The following is a 23,188-nucleotide window of genomic DNA, read 5'->3' as shown; positions in this document are numbered from 1 at the left end:
GTTCTGCATAACAATCGCAAAAAAATTAGCCACACAGTTGATGATATCATCCAACTGTTGCTGATGTAGACCACAGCTCTGGAGCTTTCAACAGCCTGATCAGGCAAAGGGTGTTCCCTTTGCACACACTCCCTCGATGCCAGTGGTGGAATCCATTGCTCTGGGCTTAATGAGATGTCCATCTCTAGCAGAGGAAGCAGTTCCCCTGTTGTCACTCCTTCTGCAAATGAGGTCAACTGCTCAGTCTGAGGGTTTGGAGCTGTAAAGCAACCCATTGGTCCAGAAAAGCACACTGGTCCAGGAAAGCACACTGCTTACCAGGGGTAGGGAACTCCGGTCCTCGAGAGCCATATTCCAGTTGGGTTTTCAGGATTTCCCCAATGAATATGCATGAGATCTATTTGCATGCACTGATTTCAATGCAAATTCATTCGTTGGGGAAATCCTGAAAACCCAACTGGAATACGGCTCTCGAGGACCGGAGTTCCCTACCCCTGTTTTAGATATTAAGAATCTCTAGGTAAATCAAGGTAAAGGAATCTGGGGAGGACGGTCCGCAGGCACCCGCTTAACTCCCATCCGGATTCAATCTTGGTCCACCACAATTTTTTTTTTCCAGTGTAATGTTTGAAGATCTTTTTACATTTTAGCAACTACAATTTATATAACATTTTAAAGAAAAGCCACATTAATAATACATTGAAAATTTATTTGTTTAAAACAGATGGAATTACCTCTTTAACACATTCATTAATTTGTGTTGCTTTTAGAGTGAACTTTGAGGTATTTGCGGTATATAAATAAAAATTGTATTGCATTGTATTAATTTGCCAAGCAGGTACCTAGGCCAGAGATTCTCAAACCTGGTCTTGGAGGTACCTGAACCAGTCAGGGTTTAAGGATATCCACAATGAATATTCATGAGAAATATTTGCATGCGCTGCCTCCATTGCTTGCAGATCCCTCTCATGAATATTCATTCTTGCTATCCTGAAATCCTGGCTGGCAGAGGTGCTTCCAGGACCAGGTTTAGGAACCATTGGCCTAGGTCCTTATTACAGTGCAAGGTTACTGTATCAAACAATAAAATTGTTGTACAGGGGCGTGGCTTGGAAGCGCATGAGGAAGGTTGGCTAATAAGTGAGCTCCAAGAAAAAGACCTTGAAAGTCTGCAAAAAGTCTAAAAAAAACTTTAAAAATAAGGAAAAAAAATAAGCTTGGATTAATAAAGAAGACAAGATAAAAGAATGGCAACAGGAAAACAGAACAAAAACGACTTTGCGGTGGCTGGTAGCAGCAAAAGATCAAAACCGGAACAGGAGACAGGTTCAAAAATGACAGATATAGAAGTAGTAAAAGAACTAAAGGAAATAAAAGAAATGCTATCAGTATTAACGAAAAAAGTTACGAATATATCAGAGGACGTTTCAGCGCTAAACAAAAAAATGGATCTCCTGGAATTAAAGTCAAATAATCTAGAAGAAAGAATGATGTTTGTAGAAGAAGAAGCAAGTTACAGTCGAACAGATAGAAAAAAAATAGAAATACTTACTAAAGAAATTGAAGATTATTCTAATCGAGAAAGAAGAAGTAATGTCCGTTTGATTGGATTACCAGAAGGAGCAGAAAAGGGAAATCCGGTACTCTTTATTGAAAATCTGTTACCCAAACTACTTCCTATAAAAACAAAATATCCCATAGAGGTAGAAAGAGCACATAGAGTGCCTATGAAGAGAGGAGAAAATCAACACAGACCAAGACCATTTATATTCAAACTATTGCGCCACCAACAGGTCTTAGAAATACTTCAACTAGCAAAGCAAAATAAAGGTCTTAAATATCAAGATGCTTATATCCACTTTGTTCCTGATTTTGCTAAAAACACAGCTATAAAAAGGAAAAAGTTGTTGGAATTGAGGCCAAAACTAAGAGAATTAGGTGCAAAGTTTGGATTAATGTATCCTGCAAACATGAAGGTTACCATCGGAAATAAAACTTTTACATTTGATGATGCTGAGAAACTAGAGAAATTTATTCAAACTCAAGAAATACCTATGTTATCCTAATTTTGAATAATATGTCTTTAATTTATTAATATAAATTTGGGGAAATATTATACTATATATATCATCATATATTAATTATATAGAGAAAAATAACTTTAAAGAATTTACTATATTTCAAAATGCAACGATTTAGAATGTTTTTATTTAGCTTCAAATATATTCTTTTCAACGTCTCTCTTACAATAGAATTAGAAAGTAACAGACATTCTAAAAAAAAAAAAAAAAAAATTTCAAAGGCTTAATGCAATTATATGTTTGTAAGTTTAACAGGAAATAATTATAATATAAAATATGGAAAAAAAAGTTAACATAAATTTAAATGAATGTAATATAGAAAGGATAATATAACTAAAAGCCTGCTTTGAAATTGATTACAGACAGAATATATTGGTGGGAACATCAGAGATTAAAAAAAAAAAAAATTGTTGTACAGTAATTCATCTTCATCCTTGTTGAAGTACCTTTCACTTTTCTGATTTTCCTGTATATTTCTATGAAAGTGTGTTTACCTTATAGGAATCTGTAAAGAAAGCCCAGGAGGAATTAGCCAAACAGAAGGAAGTGATTATGACACATGATAAAGAAATTAAGGGTAAATCTTCAGAGGTGACAAAACTTCGAGAGCAAAATAATGATCTACAGTTGAAGATTAAAGAGCATGAACACAATATCAGCAAACATAAACGAGAGAGTGCTGATGCAGCCAACAAGGTAACCTCTGCTTTTCTTTCACAATGCTAAATCAAGTTGCCTTTTTTCTTTGCTTCCTTCTGACTGTTTTTAGTTTAGAACATAAAGCAACGGAACATAAGAGAAAATATTGGTGGAATTTATTTTGCAAACTTGTTTGTTTCTCCTGGTCTGCAGTACCCCCTTGATTTCTAAATATGCAGGAATAAAGATTGATAAAAAAAAAAAGGCCAAGACAATTCCTTTGTACAGTTTACAGCCAGCATATTTAATAAACTTGTTAAGCCAGTAAACGCTTTTATGAATATGCCATGAGGTAATTACATATGGAAGTATACATGATGACAAGAAGCCATGTATTTTACTCAACAATGTATAGTCAAGTTTCAAGTTTAATTTTATTTGATGTATCGCTTATTACAAACTAAGCGATTAACAAAGTATAACAATCATCATTAAATTATATAATATTGAACACAAAAGGGGTAAAATGATAGTATTATAATATTTCTTTAACTAAAAGGAATTTGACACACAAAACAATATTGACAAACTGTGACACATATGGAATGAACATGAGGACTTAAAGTTACAAAAATATTTTCCCTAAAAAGGGAGAAAGAGAGGTCTGAAAGGGGAAGGAAAAAACAATAGGGAGGGATTGAGGGTTCTCAGATAGAAATTGGCAATGAAGTGAGTTTAGAGGTCAAAAGAAATTTTAAAAAGAAATGATTTTAAATTAGTTTTGAATTGGTTTAAGTTCTTATTTTTTCTGATATATAAAGGAAGAGAATTCCAAGTAAGAGGAGCCACTACAGAGAAAATGTCATGGCGTTTTGTCCCTACTATTTTTAGAGAGGGAACCATTAATAATTCTTGGGATTCAGAACGTAAAGAGCGATTTGAAGAAATGTCATGTTCAGGGACAAATTTGGGTGGCGTGCAGGTACAGTTGTGGTGTATGCAGATATTATTTTATAAAATCCATGTTTACAAGAATCAAGTACACCAATTCCCAAGCAGGTATAAATTTATTCAAGTGCCCAAGGTAAAGCAGGACTTTCGACCATTGCTGTTGGTGCAGAACTTTTGGCTTCAAAAATTTTTAGCGCTGGAATTTGGATGCCCAAATGGCAGCATTCGAAAGTTCCTCAGATGCACTGATCTCAGGTACTTAGAATCAGGGCCGTCAATCCTTGAGCAGAAGGGAAATGTGGGCTTCCTCAAGGTACTTCTTGGGGTAGGACCTCCCTGGCTACAACAGCAAGCGAGCACAGGCCCTGTTTCATATGTTCAATAATTTTGATTAGTATTTGCACAAAATACATTATAACATGAATCGTATGTATATATAAAAGAGAAAAGGAAGAAACAATATAAGCAACAATTAACATTTGCTCATTAATACTATCATAAATACAACAAGACCGTATGGATGTACACCTCGTTCAAACAAATCATGATGGTTTAACAGGCGCATAACTGTAATGTTCTAATGGCTCCCATATTTTATTAAATTTGTTTAACACATTTAATCTTTCTGCAGCAACACGTTCAAATTTAGCAGTTATACAAACAGTATTCCAGGTTATGTATTCTACCATTGATGCATCCTTCCAATGCTTAAGATGATTTTAATGGCCAAATTGAGCAAAATGCTTAATTTAGAGTGATCATCAGATATTGGCTTCTGAAGCCCAAAATGACCCAATACAATAATATTTAATGTTACAGATGTCTCAAACTTTTACCCAGTAATCACTTATATTATCACAGTAGTACAGTGAATGGGTTTATTTTATTTATTTAATTTTCTATACCGTTCTCCCAAGGGAGCACAGAACGGTTTACATTAATTTATTCAGGTGCTCAAGCATTTTTCCTTGTCTGTCCCGGCGGGCTCACAATCTACTACCTAATGTACCTGGGGCATTGGGGGATTAAGTGACTTGCCAACCTCTTTTAAACATGACCAACATTTATTTGATGTATCACTTTTGATTTTAGATAATTTATAAGGTGTCCATGTGGCTTTGTGAAACACAAAAAATATGGATTGTTTAATTGCAGCCGATCTTAATGATTTGTGGATGGAATTCCAAACCTTCTCCCAACACTGCTCAGAGATGTCTTTTATAGCAAATTGCCACGTAGATTCCGTTCCCTTGGGATGAGAAAATGCATTAGCCTGTAATATTTTATACCACTTAGAACCCTTTTTTTAGATGATATTACTTCCACAAAAGACAGCAGGCTTGGGGAGGAAGAACAGAGCTGTTTGCACTTCAAAAAGGCACTAAGGCAGTGTTGTATCCATTTATAGAATTGATTAGAAGGTAACTTGTATACAAGTTGCAAATCCTGGAAGGATAACCATTTTTCATCTTTTCGTAATTGATCATATACCAGCCTGTTGCCACACTGACCATTGCACCATCATTCTTTGTATCTTAATCTGCTTATTATTTCATATAGGTACATGTAGCGTAGTCAAGCATTTCTCAATCTTCTTCATGGCTTGCGACATACTATCAAGAAGAACATCTCTATTAGTTAACTTACTGTTTGGTGAAAACGGAAGAAGACATAAAGGATAATTGTCCAATAATGTTAGTTGCACATGTAACCATTCAGGATAATCTTCCGCACTTCCACTATCAGTAAACCATCCAGTAGATTGTTTAAGGATGTGCGCTGTGTGGTATTCCAGGAAGCTAGGAAAGTTAACTCCCCCTGTTTCTGAGTACCAGAGGTCAGTGTGTTGTTAGGGTGGGGGAGCTTGGAACTTTTGGATGCCACCTTTTGGGTGTCCAAAATTCCAGTAGCCAAAAGTTATGTGCGCTGACAGCAGTGCTGAAATACCAAAACAGAAACGCCCATCGCTGTACACACACAAAAAAATAAGACATCCATGAAAATAAGCCCTAGTGTGTTTTTTGGACTCAAAATTAATATATGACTGTCTTATTTTCGGGGAAACACGGTATGAGTAAAGAGATTTTTAATCTATTGGTCTTTTATTTTTCTTTCTAGGTTACTAAAATGCTTAAAGATTATGAGTGGATTGCCTCTGAGAAGCATTTGTTCGGCCAAGCCAATACAGTCTATGACTTTAAAACAAATAACCCCAAAGAAGCAGGCCAAAGGCTGCAGAAGTTACAGGAGAAAAAAGAGAAGTTGGGCAGGAATGTTAACATGAGAGCCATGAACATGCTTACACAAGCAGAAGAAAGAGTAAGTGCTAAAAACAGATATTCTTTGGTGGTTAAAATAAATAACCCTCTTCTCTGAAGACCAGCAAGATGATATATCTTCACAAATAGGTAACATCATCTTACAGAGCACATGTGAGCAAGTTATCCTCCCAGCTGGTAAAGCTTTGAGCCAGACTGTGCATGTCCTGTGTCATCAGAGCCACCTCAGATCTTTATTTTCCATGGATCCAGTAAGACCTAATATCTTCCCATATACTTCAGTTCACAAGTTACAGGCAGAGAATGAAGGACTATGCAATGAAATTCTTAAATATCACTAAATTAAACCCTGAAAAATGGCATTCCACATTGCATATCTAACATCAGGGAGGAGTAGATTTAATGAAGTTGCCCAAGGAGATAGTGCCTCTGGTTTCCTGGAGTCTTAACAAAATCAAATGAGCTGGTTCATAGAAAATGCACCCTGGGATTCCATGGGAATAGTACTTTAAAGTAAATGCTGATGCCACTGATGGAAAGTTTAGAAATTAAAAAAAAAAGAAAACTATTAAAACTGTGTTGCTATGGTTGCAGTGTTACTATTCATGATTCTTTTTTTATATTCTTTATTCATTTTTAAAACATATACAATAAGTGAAATACAGATAAATTAATCATTTTACAATATAGACATCACTTAAAATTTTTCAAATATTCATGCTTAGTAATACCCTCCCCTCACCCCATCAAAACTTTCCCAACAATTTTTCCAACTTTATTTACCTCCCATCCCTCCCCCCTCCCTGGATGTGCATATTATCTAATAACAAACCATAACTATAGAGATTCTACAAAGGACGTCAATGGGCCCCAAATTAATTTAGTTTTCATTATTCCCTAATATAGCAGCATTCATTTTTTCATATTTATATATTAGACATAAACTTGCCCATCAAAATGTAAAGTTGAGACGATCCCAGTTTTTCCAGTTTCGTGTAATCAGTTGTATAGCTGTACTTGTCATAATTAAAAAGAGACGTCTTTTATGTTTATCTAGGGGATTTTTAATATGCAAAATAGTACTGCAAATTATTATTTCACAGGTTAAAGGAATCTCAGAATTTAAAATGTTATTAATTTGTCCCCAAATTGATTTCCAAAAATTCAGACTTCTAAGGCAGTAAAACAATAGATGGTCTAATGTTCCTATGTCTAGGTGACAGTGACAGCATCTATTAGATCTAGAATTATCTAATTTATTCAACCTAACTGGGGTCCAAAAAGACCGATGTAACAAAAAGAACCAAGTTTGTTTCATAGACGCTGACCCTCTACACCTCATCTTCCAAGACCAAATATGTGGCCATCGAGATGCAGAAATATACTACTTAATCTCAATGCTCCAAATATCCCTAAGAGCGTTTTTGGGTTTCTTATTCATAAGTTCAGATATTAATTTATACCACTTGGCGGCTTGATGCCCAAGCATATCTGCCTGAAAACAGTGGAATTGTAGGCTATAAAAATTTTTCAAATTACACCATTCAGGGAACCCTTTCTGAATAGCTTGTTTCAGTTGCAACCATTTATAAAATTGAAATTTTGAGATACCAAAAGATTGTTGCAACCATGAAAAATCAAGCAGTTTTCCATTTGAAATAACATCCTCTAATGTTCTTATGCCTACTTGCATCCAATCTTTCTATGATTCTTGAATGTGAACCTTTTGGTTTGCACTGTTTCATGAATTTCAATAATCAGTTCAAAAACAAACAAAAAATAGCAACCAGAGTTCCTAAAAACAGGTAGGCGAGAAAGAAAAGTAAACTCAACACACAACTAATGAAAGCCAACTAAGGAAAACTATGAGAAAAGAAGTGACCTATTTGACGACAGATGCTATCCTCTTTGGCTGGGGAGTCCATTATCGAGGGGTTGTTCAATCAACCACTTGGAGCTGAGAGCGATCAGGTTAGCCCTTTGGGCACTGGAGAGCATCTTGGAGGGCAAGGTGGTCCGTGTCTTCTCAGACAATGCCACAGCGGTAGCCTACGTCAGCCAGCAGGGAAGTACCCAGGAGTGCACCACTGATATTAGAGGCTAAAATGCTGTTCCAATGTGCCAAGGCCCATCTATTGGTTCTTTCGGTGGCACATGTAGAAGAAGAGGACAATGTGCATGTGGATTTCCTGAGTCATCAGACACAATCCAGGAGAGTGGTGTTTGTCGCAGGAGACTTCGACAACATTGCTCAGCATTGAGGATGATCGACATTCAATCTCATGGCATCAGCCAGCAATAAGAAGGCTACTTGGTTCTTCATTTGAAGATATGAGCCAGGAAACGATTAGCTTGAACACTGTGGTCCAGCTCTGGCCTCCAGCAGAGCTTCTGTATGTATTTCCCCTGATGATGGGAAGAGTCCTCCAAAGGGTAAGGACCCATAAGGGCTGAGTAATTCTGGTTGCCCTAGACTGGCCGAGGTAGCGGTGGTACGCAGACCTGGTGCATCTACAGAGGAGCAAGGGGATCAGGCTTCTCTGTCCTCTGGGACTCCTTTCACAAAGCCCAGTTGCCCTAGAAGATCCAGACCACTTTGATTTTACAGCTTTGAGCACAAATTCTTAGTGCGCAAAGACTGTTCAGACTTAGTGAAAACCACCCTGCTAAGATCTAAGAAGTCCACTGTGGCAGTCTATTTGAAGGCTTGGATGTGTTTTCATGGCTGGTGCAGTCAGAAACACAGATTTGACTAAGTTCCCAATTGTCATGGTCTTAGCCTTTCTTCAGGAGGGGTTCAATAAAGGCCTTGCAGTGGGTTCACTCAAAATACAGATAGTGGGTCTTTCCTGATCTAGAGGGAAGACCAAACAGCAAACCTTGACTTCTCATCGAGATGTGCCCAGATTTTTAAAGGGAGTATTGTGTGTTTGCTCCCCTGTACACCAGACCTTTCCATTCTGAAATCTTAATCTTGTCTTGCGAGCACAGGCTTGGGCTCTTTATGTGCCCTTGGAGGAGGCCTCACTCAAGGACTTAACAGTCAAGATTATTTTTAGTGGCCGTAACTTTGGCCAGAAGGTATCAGAATTTGTAAGCTGTCCTGCAGGGATCCCTTCCTCAAGATTTCAGAGATTGGTGTCTCGCTTCGAATGGTACTTACCTTCTGTGCTGAGAATTGCATTAATTTCTGTGCCAGTACTTTACAGCATTTAATGTTTCGTCTCTCCATAACATTAAAGTGAATTACAAATTAAAATACATAAAACACATTTGCAGCTCAGACATTTATCTATCAAGCAATTCTTCTAGGGAAGGAGATGATACTTCAAAATACATAAAACAATAGGTTTCTTACCTGCACTGTAGACCTTACTCTTGATGCTGTGAACTTGTCTTGTGTTGAGGTGCTTCAGGGGCGCATGGACCTTCTTTATTATGGATTCTTTGACTGGCGCCACTAAAGGGACTTAGATTTCCCATGCACACTCTTCTTGAAGATTAAGAGGATCCTTCTCATGGAGAGTCCTTTTTTCTTTCTTTTCTAAATGAGATGATCTCCCTTTGGGAAATAAGAGCACTATTTTCTGTGCCAAGTACCTTCTCCAGTGGTCTCAAAGGCCTGGATTCTGTAAACATTGCCTTAAAAAAAGGAGCCAACCGCATGTCAATCACACTTAGGTGCCATTAATAGAATCACGGCTACTGAAGCCTAAGAAAAAACTTAGGCTCAGGCAATGCAGGCTTTTAATACCCTGGCCTACATTACCAGTGCCTATGTTTTTGGGAGAATCGTAAGGTCACCTAAGGTCACCTCCACCCCTAACCACACCTACTTTGACCTTAGGCATCGCTAGCCACCATGCTGTAGGTGCAGTTCCAGCACCTACCAATACTTCCTCTAAGGATTGGCCAGGTGTGTGTAGATTTTTTCTCATGTGAGCGACAAGTTCTAAAAATCTGTTTTCATGTGAGCCACACATTCTAAAAAACAATTTTTCAGATTTGAAAGTATTTTTGGGGTTTTTTTTAAAATTCTTTATTCGTTTTCAATCTTACATCAAGTGCACAAACAATAAAACAATACAATTAAACACATCACTTGAAAGTATTTTTGTGAGCGACCATGTAAAAATCTGTGAGTGAAACTCTTAGAATGTATGAGCAATGGTTCATATGCTCAGCTTAGAGGGAACATGGGTGCCTACTTGTTTTAACAAGATTTTAATTGGATTTTAATGGTTCAGTCAATTACCACACGGATTAAAGCAGTTAAGGTAGGCGCAACCTAGGTGCCTACTGGCGCCTAACTTATGGTACCGTTTACATAATATGGCCCAAAGAGCCTTTGATCTTGAGCGTCTGGACCTTGGAACATGTGTATACTGTTGACATGAAGCTTCCTCATGGTCTTTCCCCCAAACATGTCTTGCAGACAGAAGTCATATATATTTGTCCTTGTCACATGCCTATTATGTTTAGGGAAGTGTTTAAAACTATTTACCTACCATGCTAAAGAGGGCTTCCACTAAATTTTAAATTCAGTGGTGAAAATTGGAGTTATAGCAGTAGGTTGAAAAACAGGGAAGACCTGTTTAAATCCCACTGATGATCTTTGTCATTTTGGGTACCTCTCCCTCAATTGATAGCCCTTAGGTTTTAAACCCTCAGGAGGCAGAGAAGACTTACTACACCAGAATGCAACTCTCTTTTAGCTACTACCGAAAAGGTACATGAGAAATTGGAATCTAAGTGAAAATAAGAATATGAACTGAAGAGAAGGTATGGGTGTGATGGCTATATATAGGAAAAGGGTACAAGAACTCATACCAAGGCCAAACCTACACTTCTCCCTCCGGATTTGCGGGGGATAGGGGCAGAGCCGGACTGCGAATGGTGAAAAACCACAAATATCTTCTGGTCCGGCTCTGACCCACCCCCGCCTCCTCCCGCCTTCCCCCTAGCATCCCGGCCTTACCTGGTGGTCTAGCGGGCTTTCGGGGCAGGAGCGATCTTCCTACGCTCCTGCTCCATGCAGATCGCCAATAGGAAACGACTGCTGTGAGTTCCCGTAGTCTCTCGAGACTATGATGGGAGCTCATGGCATCCATTTCCTATTGGCGATCTACACAGGGCAGGAGCATAGGAAGATCGCTCCTGCCTCGCTAGACCACCAGGTAAGGCCTGGATGCCAGGGGGAAGGCTGGAGAGAGGCGGGAAATGTGCAAAACCATTGAGGGTTTCCCCCCCCCCCCAAAAAAAAAAAAATTGCAAATATGTGAAATCGCGAGTGCCGAAATCGCGAATGAGGAGGGGGAAGTATAGAAACTTGCTAAAAAAAATTATTCATAAGAGTGGGGAGAAAGCTGAATGCATTTATTTTCAGAAGGAAGAAAACAAATCCCAGTTTCCTCTCTTGGCATCATGGGAATGCAAACAAGTACTTGGGAAACTGAGCAATTTTGTTTAGAACTCTTGAAAACTGATTTATACCAGCATCATCTGATGTCACTTACTACTTATTTCTGTAGCGCTTAGCACTGCTAGTCGTACGCAGCGCTGTCTACTAAACATGTAAGAAACAATACCTGTTCAATAGAGCTTACGATCTAATTAAAACAGAGAAACAGAACAAGTAGGGGTCAGAAAATTTCTCACAAAAGGAATGATAACCAGCGAGAAGGGTACTTTACAAGTGAATGTGTGGCTTATTTTAATCCTGCTTGTCAATAGATAAAAAGAAAATACCAGACTAAGAAAACTATTGATTTCTTCTCAAATTTTCTACAAGTCGTCATTCATCTTTGATCATTTAAATTGTTACCCAGATTGATTTGTGAGAATGTAATCTTGTTTTGTGATTTTTACCAGTACAATGATTTAATGAAGAAGAAAAGGATCGTAGAGAATGACAAGACTAAAATTCTTGCTACTATTAAAGAACTGGATGAAAAGAAAAATGAAGCCTTAAATATTGCCTGGCAAAAGGTATTCTATTATGTTAACCTGTGCAATTCCTAAGGGAATCTTTATCTTATGGAAATGTAAAACATATTGAAAAGATAATTAAAGTACTGTTCTAGAAAGTGAGATATAAATAGAAATTTAGTGCATGCTGGATTTAAGAGTGTCTTGTAAGAGTGTCTAAATTTAATAACTAGTCTAACTATATTTCTAGCCTTGATAGATACTTTCATAATATCATTCAGTACAAATGTGTTTTTATAAACAAGTTTCTGATCACTTAACATTGCAGGAAGGACCATAAAACCAACCCCTGCACAGCTGTATTGTTTTATGCAATTCAAAGCATCTGCTGTGCCCTGGGTGGCAAAACAGGGTTTAGCCAAAAGTGCTGCCATGGCTCTTTGCTTTTCCTGTCTGGTCAGCACAGGATAGGAGGGATTTGTATAAAACCTGGACTGAGTGATATGCGAAAGAATCGGGGAGGGAGTTGGCTAGAGAGAATATATAGAAGGATTATGAAAAGTGGCTGAGAGGTTGCATGGATAATGAGACTTGGGGGAACATGGAATATCTGAAATAGGGCTGTGTGTTTTCACACTTGAAGGAACTCAAAGATCTGTGGGTGGAGAAAGAAAGAGAAACAAGGGGCTAGTTGGGAAGAACAAGAGAGAAATAGGATCAGGAGTGGGAAAAGAGTGGAGATGTAAAGGGGGGAGAAGGCTGGAGCCAGGAAAGGGATACTTCCTCTCCCAGAAATTCAAGAACCTCCTTCTCCCCTTTCTGTATCCCCCACTAAGATCCTAGACTTTCCTTTCTCCCTGATCTTCCTCATCCCCCACATCAATACCTGAAATCCCCTATCCATAAAACTTCCAGAAGCACCAAATAAATTATTATCCCAGGACAAGCAGGCAGCATATTCTTAACACATGGGTGACGTCACCGACGGAGCCCTCGGTACGGACCTTTTTAACTAGAAGTTTCTAGTTGGCCGCACCGCGCGTGCGCGAGTGCCTTCCCGCCCGACGTAGGAGTGCGTGGTCCCCAGTTTCTTCGTTTCCGCGGAGCGAAGAAGACGCGTGTGTTTTTTTCAACAGCCGTTGAAACCACTTTTTGCCTTCCCGCTCGCGCTTTTTTTCCATTTTTTTATCTTCCTTTGCCTTCGGGTTTCTTTTTTCTTTGCTTTGTAAAAAAAAAAAAAAAAGACTTTGCTTTTTTCCCCTTTTTTCCTTTTGCCCCGGCGGGGCCTGTTGCCATTATACAGGCCTCGGGGTTCGATTTTGCGGAGGCCGTTTTCCCCTTCATGCCCCCGCAGGTCGGTTTTAAAAAGTGCCAGCGGTGTGCACGCCCGATCTCCCTCACTGACCCACACAATTGGTGTTTGCAGTGTTTGGGTCCGGAGCATCGGGCGGACTCCTGCACCCGCTGTGCCACTCTTCAAAAGAGAACCCTTAAAAACCGAAGAATTCAACAAACTCTCCTCTTCGGCACCGGGTCGGCGATGGACTCCTCGACATCGACAACGGTACCACAGAAATCGGCACCGTCTACCTCGACACCGCCCGACCCCACATCGGCGTCTCTGGCGCCAGGTAAACCGGCTAAGAAGCCTTCCTCTTCCCTCGAGCGCCCTCCTACTACGGTGGCGACGCCGACCTTGCCGGCATCGCACCGGTCCCGCAAGCGCTCCGCCCCGATCTCGGTGAGTGCCTCGTCATCGGCCTCCTCATCGCCGGGGTGTGGAGCGGCATCTAAGGAACCAAAGAAAAAGAAAGCGGTTCCGATGCCACCCCTAGATGACCGTATCTCGGCCATCTTAAAGGCTCAACTCCAGGAACAATTGCAGCAGCAGCTCAAACACCTGTTGCCCACTATCCTGGCACCGCTCCTTCCGGTACCAGACCGGCCCGAGCCCCGTACCGAGCCCCCGGTATCCACCCCTTCGGTACCCATCAATACTTCCATGCCGATTCTTTCGGCTGAGCAGCTTCATGCCCATCCAGTGGTGCACTCCCATACCACATCGGATCCTCCTCGGCACCAAGCAGTGCGTCATTCTTCCCGGGACCGGGATCGACGCCGGTCTTCCTCTCCTGGTACCGTTTCGGTGCGGTCTGGAAAATCTTTATCCAAAACCCGCCATACCTCACCTTCCACCCCGGTGTCTCGACATGCACCAGAGGTCCGGGACCCTGACTTATGGGAGGAAACCCCTCTCGGTACCGAGGAGGATCCCTCCTCATCTGAGGAGGACCCGTCGGCACCCGATGCCACCTCCAAACCGGAGCAGTCCTCCTTTTCTAAATTTCTGAGGGAAATGTCTGCAGCCCTGTCCCTTCCTTTAGAATCTGACTCAAAGAAGTCTCAAGCCTTCCTGGAGGCTTTAGATTTCGAACAGCCTCCTAAAGAGTTCCTCAAGCTCCCCGTGCATGACATCCTACGGGAGACCTTTTACAAAAACTTAGAGAATCCCCTTACGGTACTGGGGGCTCCACGTAAACTGGACAACCTCTATCGAGTCATCCCTATTCCAGGGTTCGACAAGTCTCAATTGCCCCATGAGTCCCTTCTTGTTGAATCCACCTTGAAAAAGACTCAGGGCTCCAGTGTCTATGCCTCTACCCCTCCTGGCAGAGAGGGTAAGACCATGGACAAGTTTGGCAAGAGGCTCTACCAGAATGCCATGCTGGCCAACAGGGCAAATAATTATTCATTCCATTTTTCATTTTACATGAAACATTTGGTTCAGAAGCTGTCTGCCCTTCAGAAATACCTCCCGGAGCGCAAGGTCCCGCTGTTCCAACAGCACATCTCTGGCCTTCTTCAGCTGCGCAAGTTTATGGTCCGCTCGATATACGACTCGTTCGAGCTCACCTCCCGTGCCTCTGCCATGGCCGTTGCCATGCGCCGCTTGGCCTGGCTGAGAGTCTCCGACCTGGACATCAACCACCAGGACCGTCTAGCCAATGCCCCCTGTCTCGGGGATGAACTTTTTGGAGAGTCACTGGATTCCACCACCCAGAAACTCTCCGCCCATGAAACAAGGTGGGACACCCTGATCAAACCAAAAAAGAAGGCTCCGCCTGCCCGACCTTATCGACCTCAGTCATCTTATCAGCGCAGGTTCTCAGCCAGGCCACTCAATCCGCCTCCTCAACAACCTCGGCGGCCCCGTCAACAGCAGCACCATGCCCAGGCTCGTTCTCAGGCCACTCAACCCTCCAAGCCTCTTCAGCCTGCTAAGCAATCCCAGCCCTTTTGACTCTTCTCTCCAGGGCATAGCCAGTCATCCACCCTCGCTACCTCTTCCACAACCAATCGGAGGTCGTCTCACCATATTCTCCAGCCGTTGGGAGGTCATCACATCGGACCAGTGGGTCCTCAACATCATCCGCCACGGCTACTCTCTCAATTTCCAGACTCTTCCACCGGACAATCTTCCCGTAGAGTCTGCTTCACACTCATCTCAAACCCCCCTCCTCCTGAGGGAGGTTCAATCCCTCCTCCTTCTCAATGCCATCGAAGAAGTACCTCCAGATCAAAGGGGTCAGGGATTCTACTCCCGCTACTTCCTGGTACCCAAAAAGACGGGAGACCTCCGTCCCATTCTCGATCTCAGGGACCTCAACAAGTGTCTGGTCAAGGAGAAGTTCAGAATGCTCTCCCTTGCCACGCTCTACCCTCTTCTTTCTCAACACGACTGGCTATGTTCCCTGGACCTCAAAGAGGCCTACACTCACATCTCCATCAATCAGAATTCTCGCCGCTACCTGCGGTTCCAGGTGCTGCACCACCACTATCAGTACAAGGTGCTACCGTTCGGCCTCGCTTCCTCACCCAGGGTCTTCACCAAGTGCCTTATAGTAGTGGCGGCCTTTCTCAGGTCTCACAACCTCCAGGTGTTCCCCTATTTGGACGATTGGTTGGTGAAAGCACCTACGTCTCAACTTGTGCTACAGGCTACTCATCACACCATCTCTCTCCTCCACCTCCTGGGGTTCGAGATCAACTACCCCAAGTCGCATCTGCTTCCCACCCAGCGACTTCAGTTCATTGGAGCAGTTCTGGACACCACACTAATGAGGGCTTTTCTCCCCTCCGATCGTCAGCAAACCCTGCTCCACCTCTGTCGTCAGGTGCTTCTGCATCCCTCCATTCCTGCCCGTCAGATGATGGTCCTCCTGGGTCACATGGCCTCGACGGTGCATGTCCTTCCTCTGGCACGTCTCCACCTTCGCACACCTCAGTGGACCCTCGCCAACCAATGGTCACAGACTACAGATCTTCTTTCTCATCCCATCTCTGTGACATCATCTCTTCAGCAATCTCTCCAATGGTGGTTGAACTCCTCAAATCTTTCCAGGGGTCTTCTTTTTCATCTACCCCCTCACTCTATGATCATCACCACGGATGCATCCCCCTATGCGTGGGGAGCTCACCTGGGAGATCTACGCACCCAGGGACTTTGGACCCCACAGGAGCGTCGTCATCACATAAATTTCCTGGAACTCAGAGCCATGTTCTACGCCCTCAAGGCTTTCCAACATCTCCTCTGTCCTCAAGTCCTCCTCCTGTGCACAGACAATCAAGTCGCCATGTACTACATAAACAAAAAAGGCGGCACCGGATCTCGCCCCCTTTGTTTGGAGGCTCTGCGCATCTGGACCTGGGCCACAGACCGCAATCTCTTTCTCAGGGCGGTATATATCCAGGGCGAACAGAACTCCCTGGCCGACAATCTCAGCCGCATCCTTCAACCTCACGAGTGGACGTTGGACCCTCCGACTCTGCTCTCCATCTTTGCTCGATGGGGCACGCCGCAGGTGGACCTCTTTGCAGCACCTCACAATCATCAACTGCCCCTCTTCTGTTCCAGACTCCTCTCTCCTCACCGTCTGTCCCCGGATGCATTCCTGCTCGATTGGAGGGACCGGTTCCTGTATGCCTTCCCTCCACTTCCTCTGATGTTGCGGACCTTGTCCAAGCTCCGCAGGGACAACGCCACCATGATTCTCATCGCCCCTCGGTGGCCCCGACAACACTGGTTCTCCCTCCTGCTCCAACTCAGCTCCAGGGAGCCCATTCCTCTTCCTGTGTTTCCTACTCTACTTACACAGCAGCATCAGTCTCTACTGCATCCCAATCTGTCTTCGCTCCACCTGACAGCTTGGTTTCTCTCGGGCTGACCTCTCCAGAGAATCTATCTCAGCCGGTCCGCCTCGTCTTGGACGCCTCCAGGAAACCGGCCACCCTCCAATGTTACCATCAGAAATGGACCAGATTCTCCTCGTGGTGTCTCCGGCATCATCAGGAACCCACCTCCTTAGCGGTGGAAACTGTATTGGAATATTTGCTCTCGCTGTCCAACGCTGGCCTCAAAACTACCTCCATCAGAGTCCACCTCAGTGCCATCACTGCGTTTCATGAGCCTATCCTCGGAAAACCCCTCACGGCTCATCCTCTGGTTTCCAGATTTATGAGAGGGCTCTTCAATATCAAGCCGCCTCTCAAGCCTCCTCCTGTCGTCTGGGACCTGAATGTAGTTCTCTCAGCACTCATGAAACCTCCGTTTGAGCCTCTTGCCACAACTTCGCTCAGGCTTCTTACCTGGAAGGTTCTTTTCCTAATTGCCATCACCTCTGCCAGGAGAGTTAGCGAACTGCATGCACTGGTTGCTGACCCACCGTTCACTGTTTTTCACCATGACAAGGTTGTTCTGCGTACCCACCCTAAATTCCTTCCCAAGGTGGTCTCGGCTTTTCACCTCAACCAGTCCATTGTGCTGCCCGTCTTCTTCCCTAAGCCTCACTCGCACCCTGGGGAACAGGCGCTGCACACGCTGGACTGTAAGCGTGCCCTTGCTTACTACCTTGATCGTACCAGAGCTCACCGTACATCCCCTCAGCTATTTTTGTCTTTCGATCCCAACCGTTTGGGTCGTCCTGTCTCCAAACGGACACTTTCAAATTGGCTTGCTGCCTGTATTGCATTCTGCTATGCTCGGGCCGGTCTCTCACTGGAAGGTGCTGTCACGGCCCACAGAGTCCGAGCTATGGCTGCTTCTGTAGCTTTCCTCCGTTCCACGCCCATCGAGGAAATCTGCAAGGCTGCCACTTGGTCCTCAGTTCACACGTTCACTACTCACTACTGTCTGGATGCCTTTTCCAGACGGGATGGTCACTTCGGCCAATCGGTGTTACAGAATTTAATTTCATGATGGCCAACCATCCCCCCTCCCTCTTTGTTAGCTTGGAGGTCACCCATGTGTTAAGAATATGCTGCCTGCTTGTCCTGGGATAAAGCACAGTTACTTACCGTAACAGGTGTTATCCAGGGACAGCAGGCAGATATTCTTACGTCCCACCCACCTCCCCGGGTTGGCTTCTTAGCTGGCTTATCCTAACTGGGGACCACGCACTCCTACGTCGGGCGGGAAGGCACTCGCGCACGCGCGGTGCGGCCAACTAGAAACTTCTAGTTAAAAAGGTCCGTACCGAGGGCTCCGTCGGTGACGTCACCCATGTGTTAAGAATATCTGCCTGCTGTCCCTGGATAACACCTGTTACGGTAAGTAACTGTGCTTTCAGGCACAAAGCAAGAAATAAGTTACACACAAAAAAAATCACAAGTTATGTTTTTATTTAAACAAGTGCTTAATATTTATGGAAAAAGAACATATTTGGACCTGTGTAGAATGTCTGCTTAGTGGTAGTAAAATGTGTAGAAAAGACCAAATGTATCTCTTCTGCATATCTCTCTTCAGTGTAAATGATACGTGCTCACAGAATTAAAATCGGCCTCCAAACTTTTGAATGTGCATTAAATGTGAGTAAGAAGTACAAAGAGACATACTTTCAGTTTTGAAATTCTTTATTCATTTTAAAACTGACAAACAAGTGATTAATATTAAAACATTACATTACTAATAAAATATACAGCACTTGACATTCTTATACATATAATCCATTAAAGTAGAAATTATAACCCTTCCCCCCACCCAACAATTCTTCAATGAAATTTTCATAATACAACAGAAATCCAATCATTTAATAAAAATATTAATCATCCAATTTCCCCCCTCCCCCCAATAAAATACATGTATCCATCAGAAAGGAAAACGATGTTCATTCATTACAATAATTCTCTAATGGCCCCCAGATCTTTATAAAGTTGTTATAATTACCTCTCTGTACAGCAATTGCTCTTTCCATTTTAAAAATGTGACAAAGTGAATTCCACCAAAAAGAATAAAGATTTGTATAATTTTCCAGTTAGCTGTAATGTGCTGAATTGCCACCCCTGTCATTATTAATAGAAGTTTGTTATTATAAGATGAAATTTGACTTTTTTTCCTTATAGCCATGCCAAACAGAATAGTATCATAAGACAAAGCAACATGATTTTCAAGTAAATGGTTAACCTGCGTCCAAATTGAATTCAAAAATAATTTAATATATACTTTATTAAGCTGTTTACCACCACCTCCCACCTTCAGTGTAAGATACTAAAAAAGTTAACCTCACAGGGCAAATTTATAAATATTTGCCTAGTTTCCTGCAGAATCTCAAGAAAACTGCCTAAGCGTTAAGAATTAAAAAATCCTACAGCAACTATTTGCATGAAACAGAATTATTTAGATATTAAATATGAATTTATTTTACATAACTGAAATAAAAGTAATTTTCCATTATCATAAAATCTTCTCACTTCAAAATCTTAAGTCTCTTGATAGAAGTAACTCTCTCCCAACATGATATCACGTTTTGTGAATCTGTATTCGGGTCAAAGCACTCAAAATACAGAAGTAAATATTCTGCCTGCAGCAGTAAGCATTTTGCTGATCACTGCTGGTGTTATTCCCAGATATTCGGCCTTAGCATTGAATATCCAGTTTATGCGTCACCAGCTAACACAAAGCAGGTTAAGCTGTAATTCAGAACTATCTTTATGCAGCAAGCCATGGCTGGTTAAAGACTGTTTTATGCAGTTACCCTAGCCAGTTAAGTGCTGACTTCTCCCCAAAAATAATTGGTTTCACTAAACACTAACAACCAGATTCTCTAACTGATGCCTGTGTCAGCGACCGCCTTAAAAGTGGCCATAGATCACATGTCAATCACACGACTGCACCGGTTAGAGAATCTCACCTCAAGCACCTATATAAGCACAATTCATGCAAAGATAGGTACCGGAAATATAGGCCCAGAAAACCCTGGCCTACATTTCCAGTGCCTATCTTTGCCAGGGGATCCTGAAAATAGTTCATAGCTTGTCATCAGCTGATCGCAGGAGGGGTATCCCTGATCAGCTGAGCCAGCAGGACTCCCCCAAAACCACAGCTTTGGGGAATCCTGCCAACTCGGCTGATTGGGGATTACCCTGCCGCAATTAGCTGAACCACCAGGGAGATCACTGATTTTTCTCTCCCACCTATTAATCCCCCCAGCACCCCTCCAAAGAGAGCCTAACCAGCACCCCCACACACCCCTTTGTACCTTTGGATGGAAAACCAGCAGGGGTGATGCTTATCCCCTTCTGCCGGTAGGCCTGCCTCTTCAAAATGGAAGGGGCCTTAGGTGCCTGGGCCAATCAGAGTCTTTGGCCCATCCCAGAGTGCACCAGGAAGAGGCAGGCCCACCATTTTGAAGAGTCAGGCCTGCCGGCAGGAAGGTGGTAGGCATCCTTTCTGACTGTTTTTTATCCAAAGGTACATGGAGGGTGTGATGGGATGTTAGGCTCGGTGGGAGGGGGCTTTCATTGGAAGGGTGCTGGGGAGGGATCAGAGGGAGGGAGGAATCGGGGATCTCCATTCTGCCACGATCAGCTGATGGTAAGCTGTGGACTATTTTTGGGATCCCCCATCAAAGATAGGCGCTGGAAGTATAGGTCAGGCTTTTCCGGGTCTATATTTCCAGCGCTTATTTTTGCATGAATCGCACCTAACACCTAAGTTGCCTGTGGAAATGCTTTTTGAAATTATATCATTTGTGTTTCTGGGACAAAGGCTTTGTTCATTTCTGACTCCGTAGTATGCAAAATCTTTAACATAATTATTACAATGGTCTTATTTGTAGGTGAACACAGATTTTGGTTCAATTTTTTCAACCCTTTTGCCTGGTGCCAATGCTATGCTGGCACCCCCAGAAGGGAAAACTGTCCTGGATGGGCTGGCATTTAAGGTTGCACTGGGAAGTACATGGAAGGAAAACTTAACAGAACTCAGCGGAGGTCAAAGGTAGGTGTTCAACTCCCAAACTGGATTGGATGTTTTCTTCTCTCCTTTTATAGTCCAGCTGAGACGGCATGGGTAACCACTATAGTTTAATACTATTATAGTATAATGGTGAATGATCTACAGATGAAATATGAATGTTTGTTGATCTTATGGAATTTTATGAATATTTTTAATACTGGAAACTGCCTAGACTTTAAATGGTATATAAATGTGATTAAAATCAGTACCATGGTGAATTACTAATTGCAAATTCCAATTCATCCTGTCAGACCAGCCCAGACCAAGGAGGCTCAGATGTCTCCAAGGAAGTACTTTTATGACTTTGATTCCAACTGTGCCTGGATATCTGAGGAGCTACCAGAGGTCCTCTTGGAGGAGGGGGTCCCTTGGTCTGTCTTCAGACCTTTCCCATCCATACGAAAGGAGAAAGTTGCCTCCGGAGGATCTCTCCTTTATTGACTTATTCTCATTTGATTTGGAGACTGAAGATGAGCCCATGGCCAAGACATTGAGCATCCTTCAGTTTGAACCCATTACCACCACAGTACCAAGGAGGCTGTGACAGTACCAAGCACAAAATCCTTTAGATTATACATATGAAGCAGTAGGAGACCCTCTTTGTACAGCAGGTCAACAAGAAGATTGATTCTATGTATAATCTAGAAGACTTCGGGATTTGAAAAGCTGCAGCTTCCTTACTATTCCAGGGTGGTCTAATCTGCTCTCAAAAGAGACAAGAATTCCAAGGAAGGGTGGTTCGGACATTAATCTTTTGGAAAAAATGTTTTCCAGAATGCTGTGCTCTTCCTATACAGCTTCTTGCCAGCTCTTAATGAGCATGCACTTACAGAACATTATATACAGTGTGGTAGAGTTCGCAGAAACTCTCCTCAGGAAAAGACTGAGGAACACTGTCAGCTAGTAGCCAAAGAAAAGGAGTGTGGAAAGTACATGGTCGGTACAACGTGATGCTTTTGATACAGTGTCCAGGACCTCTACTGTGGAGATTAGTTAATGCAGATTCACCGCATACCTTGAACTTGTAGCTCAAGAGAAGCTGGAAGTCGTTCCATGCCGGGAAAATAACCTTTTTGTTGGACAAGGTGGAAGAGACAGCACATCTCATCAGAAAGCATTTTGAAACCATCAAGTCACTCCTTTTATATTCTCTCTAGCCTGCTTTTTGCTCAGTCTCCATATCCAGGAGGTATTTTGGTAAAGGGTAATGAAGGCATAGATATCCTACCCCCCCCCCCCCACCGAACCAACCAGGGAGGTTCACCCTTGTCCTAGGCAGCAGAGGGCCCAAAAGTCCAAACCAGTTCTCCAGTCAAAACAAGGAGTGACCTTTTTGACTAGCGCCAGGAGAGCATAACCATAATTCCAGTAACCATCACAGACAACCTTCCAGTAGGAGGGTTGCTGAATTTTCCCACATAGGTGGCTTTTTAATCCTTCCGGAGCTTCTTCTTAGGGGATAAACAAATACATATGGTGGAACAACCCACCTGGGATATTTGAACACATGCCCAGGCAATTCATTGGGTATGACATTAATTATTAAGGAAAAAAAAAGGAAAGAAAATTATCAGGTCGGGGGGTTCAAGGGGGGCTCCGCCCCCCTTGTATATCACTTTCCCCAAGGGTCACTTAGCATGGAGTATTCAAAATTGGGGGTTCATGCCAGTGAAATAGTAAGTTTGCTTTAATTGTAGCTTTTCTGGCGTATTGCCAGATATACCTTGAGTAGCCAGGACCCAGCCATTCCAGGTAACATTGAAATCAGTTGTGTCAACCCATAGTTTTTTGCTTATATAGTTAGGGAATATAGCTCCCACCTGTGTAGGTTGTGTTTCAGAAGGAGGTACTGCAACAAGAAGGAAATTAGGTTTAGGCCTAAACATCCTTCTCGAGTATTGGTTTGACCTGTGTGTTCTTGCAGTGGATCTATTGCTAAATTCTGTAAATTTGATGGACCCTACCTCTCTTTTTTGGTCATAGTCAAATAGTGTGGTGTATAGGTGCATCCAAGGTGT

The 23,188-nt window shown here is 42.6% G+C and overlaps 1 protein-coding gene across 1 annotated transcript in view; it reads left to right on the top strand.

Annotated features, from left to right (window-relative positions):
- The window catches only part of SMC2 (structural maintenance of chromosomes 2), a 166,584-nt gene that overhangs the window by 130,533 nt on the left and 12,863 nt on the right, over positions 1-23,188 (top strand). Inside the window, 4 exon segments of the mRNA XM_033926356.1 lie at positions 2,583-2,777; positions 5,790-5,990; positions 11,822-11,938; positions 20,992-21,152. Of these exon segments, the coding sequence (XP_033782247.1) occupies positions 2,583-2,777; positions 5,790-5,990; positions 11,822-11,938; positions 20,992-21,152 (674 nt within the window).

This window comes from Geotrypetes seraphini, chromosome 1 (assembly GCF_902459505.1).
Source record: "Geotrypetes seraphini chromosome 1, aGeoSer1.1, whole genome shotgun sequence".
In the NCBI taxonomy this organism is placed as follows: Eukaryota; Metazoa; Chordata; class Amphibia; order Gymnophiona; family Dermophiidae; genus Geotrypetes; species Geotrypetes seraphini.
This window is presented reverse-complemented; position numbering and strand designations above follow the sequence as displayed.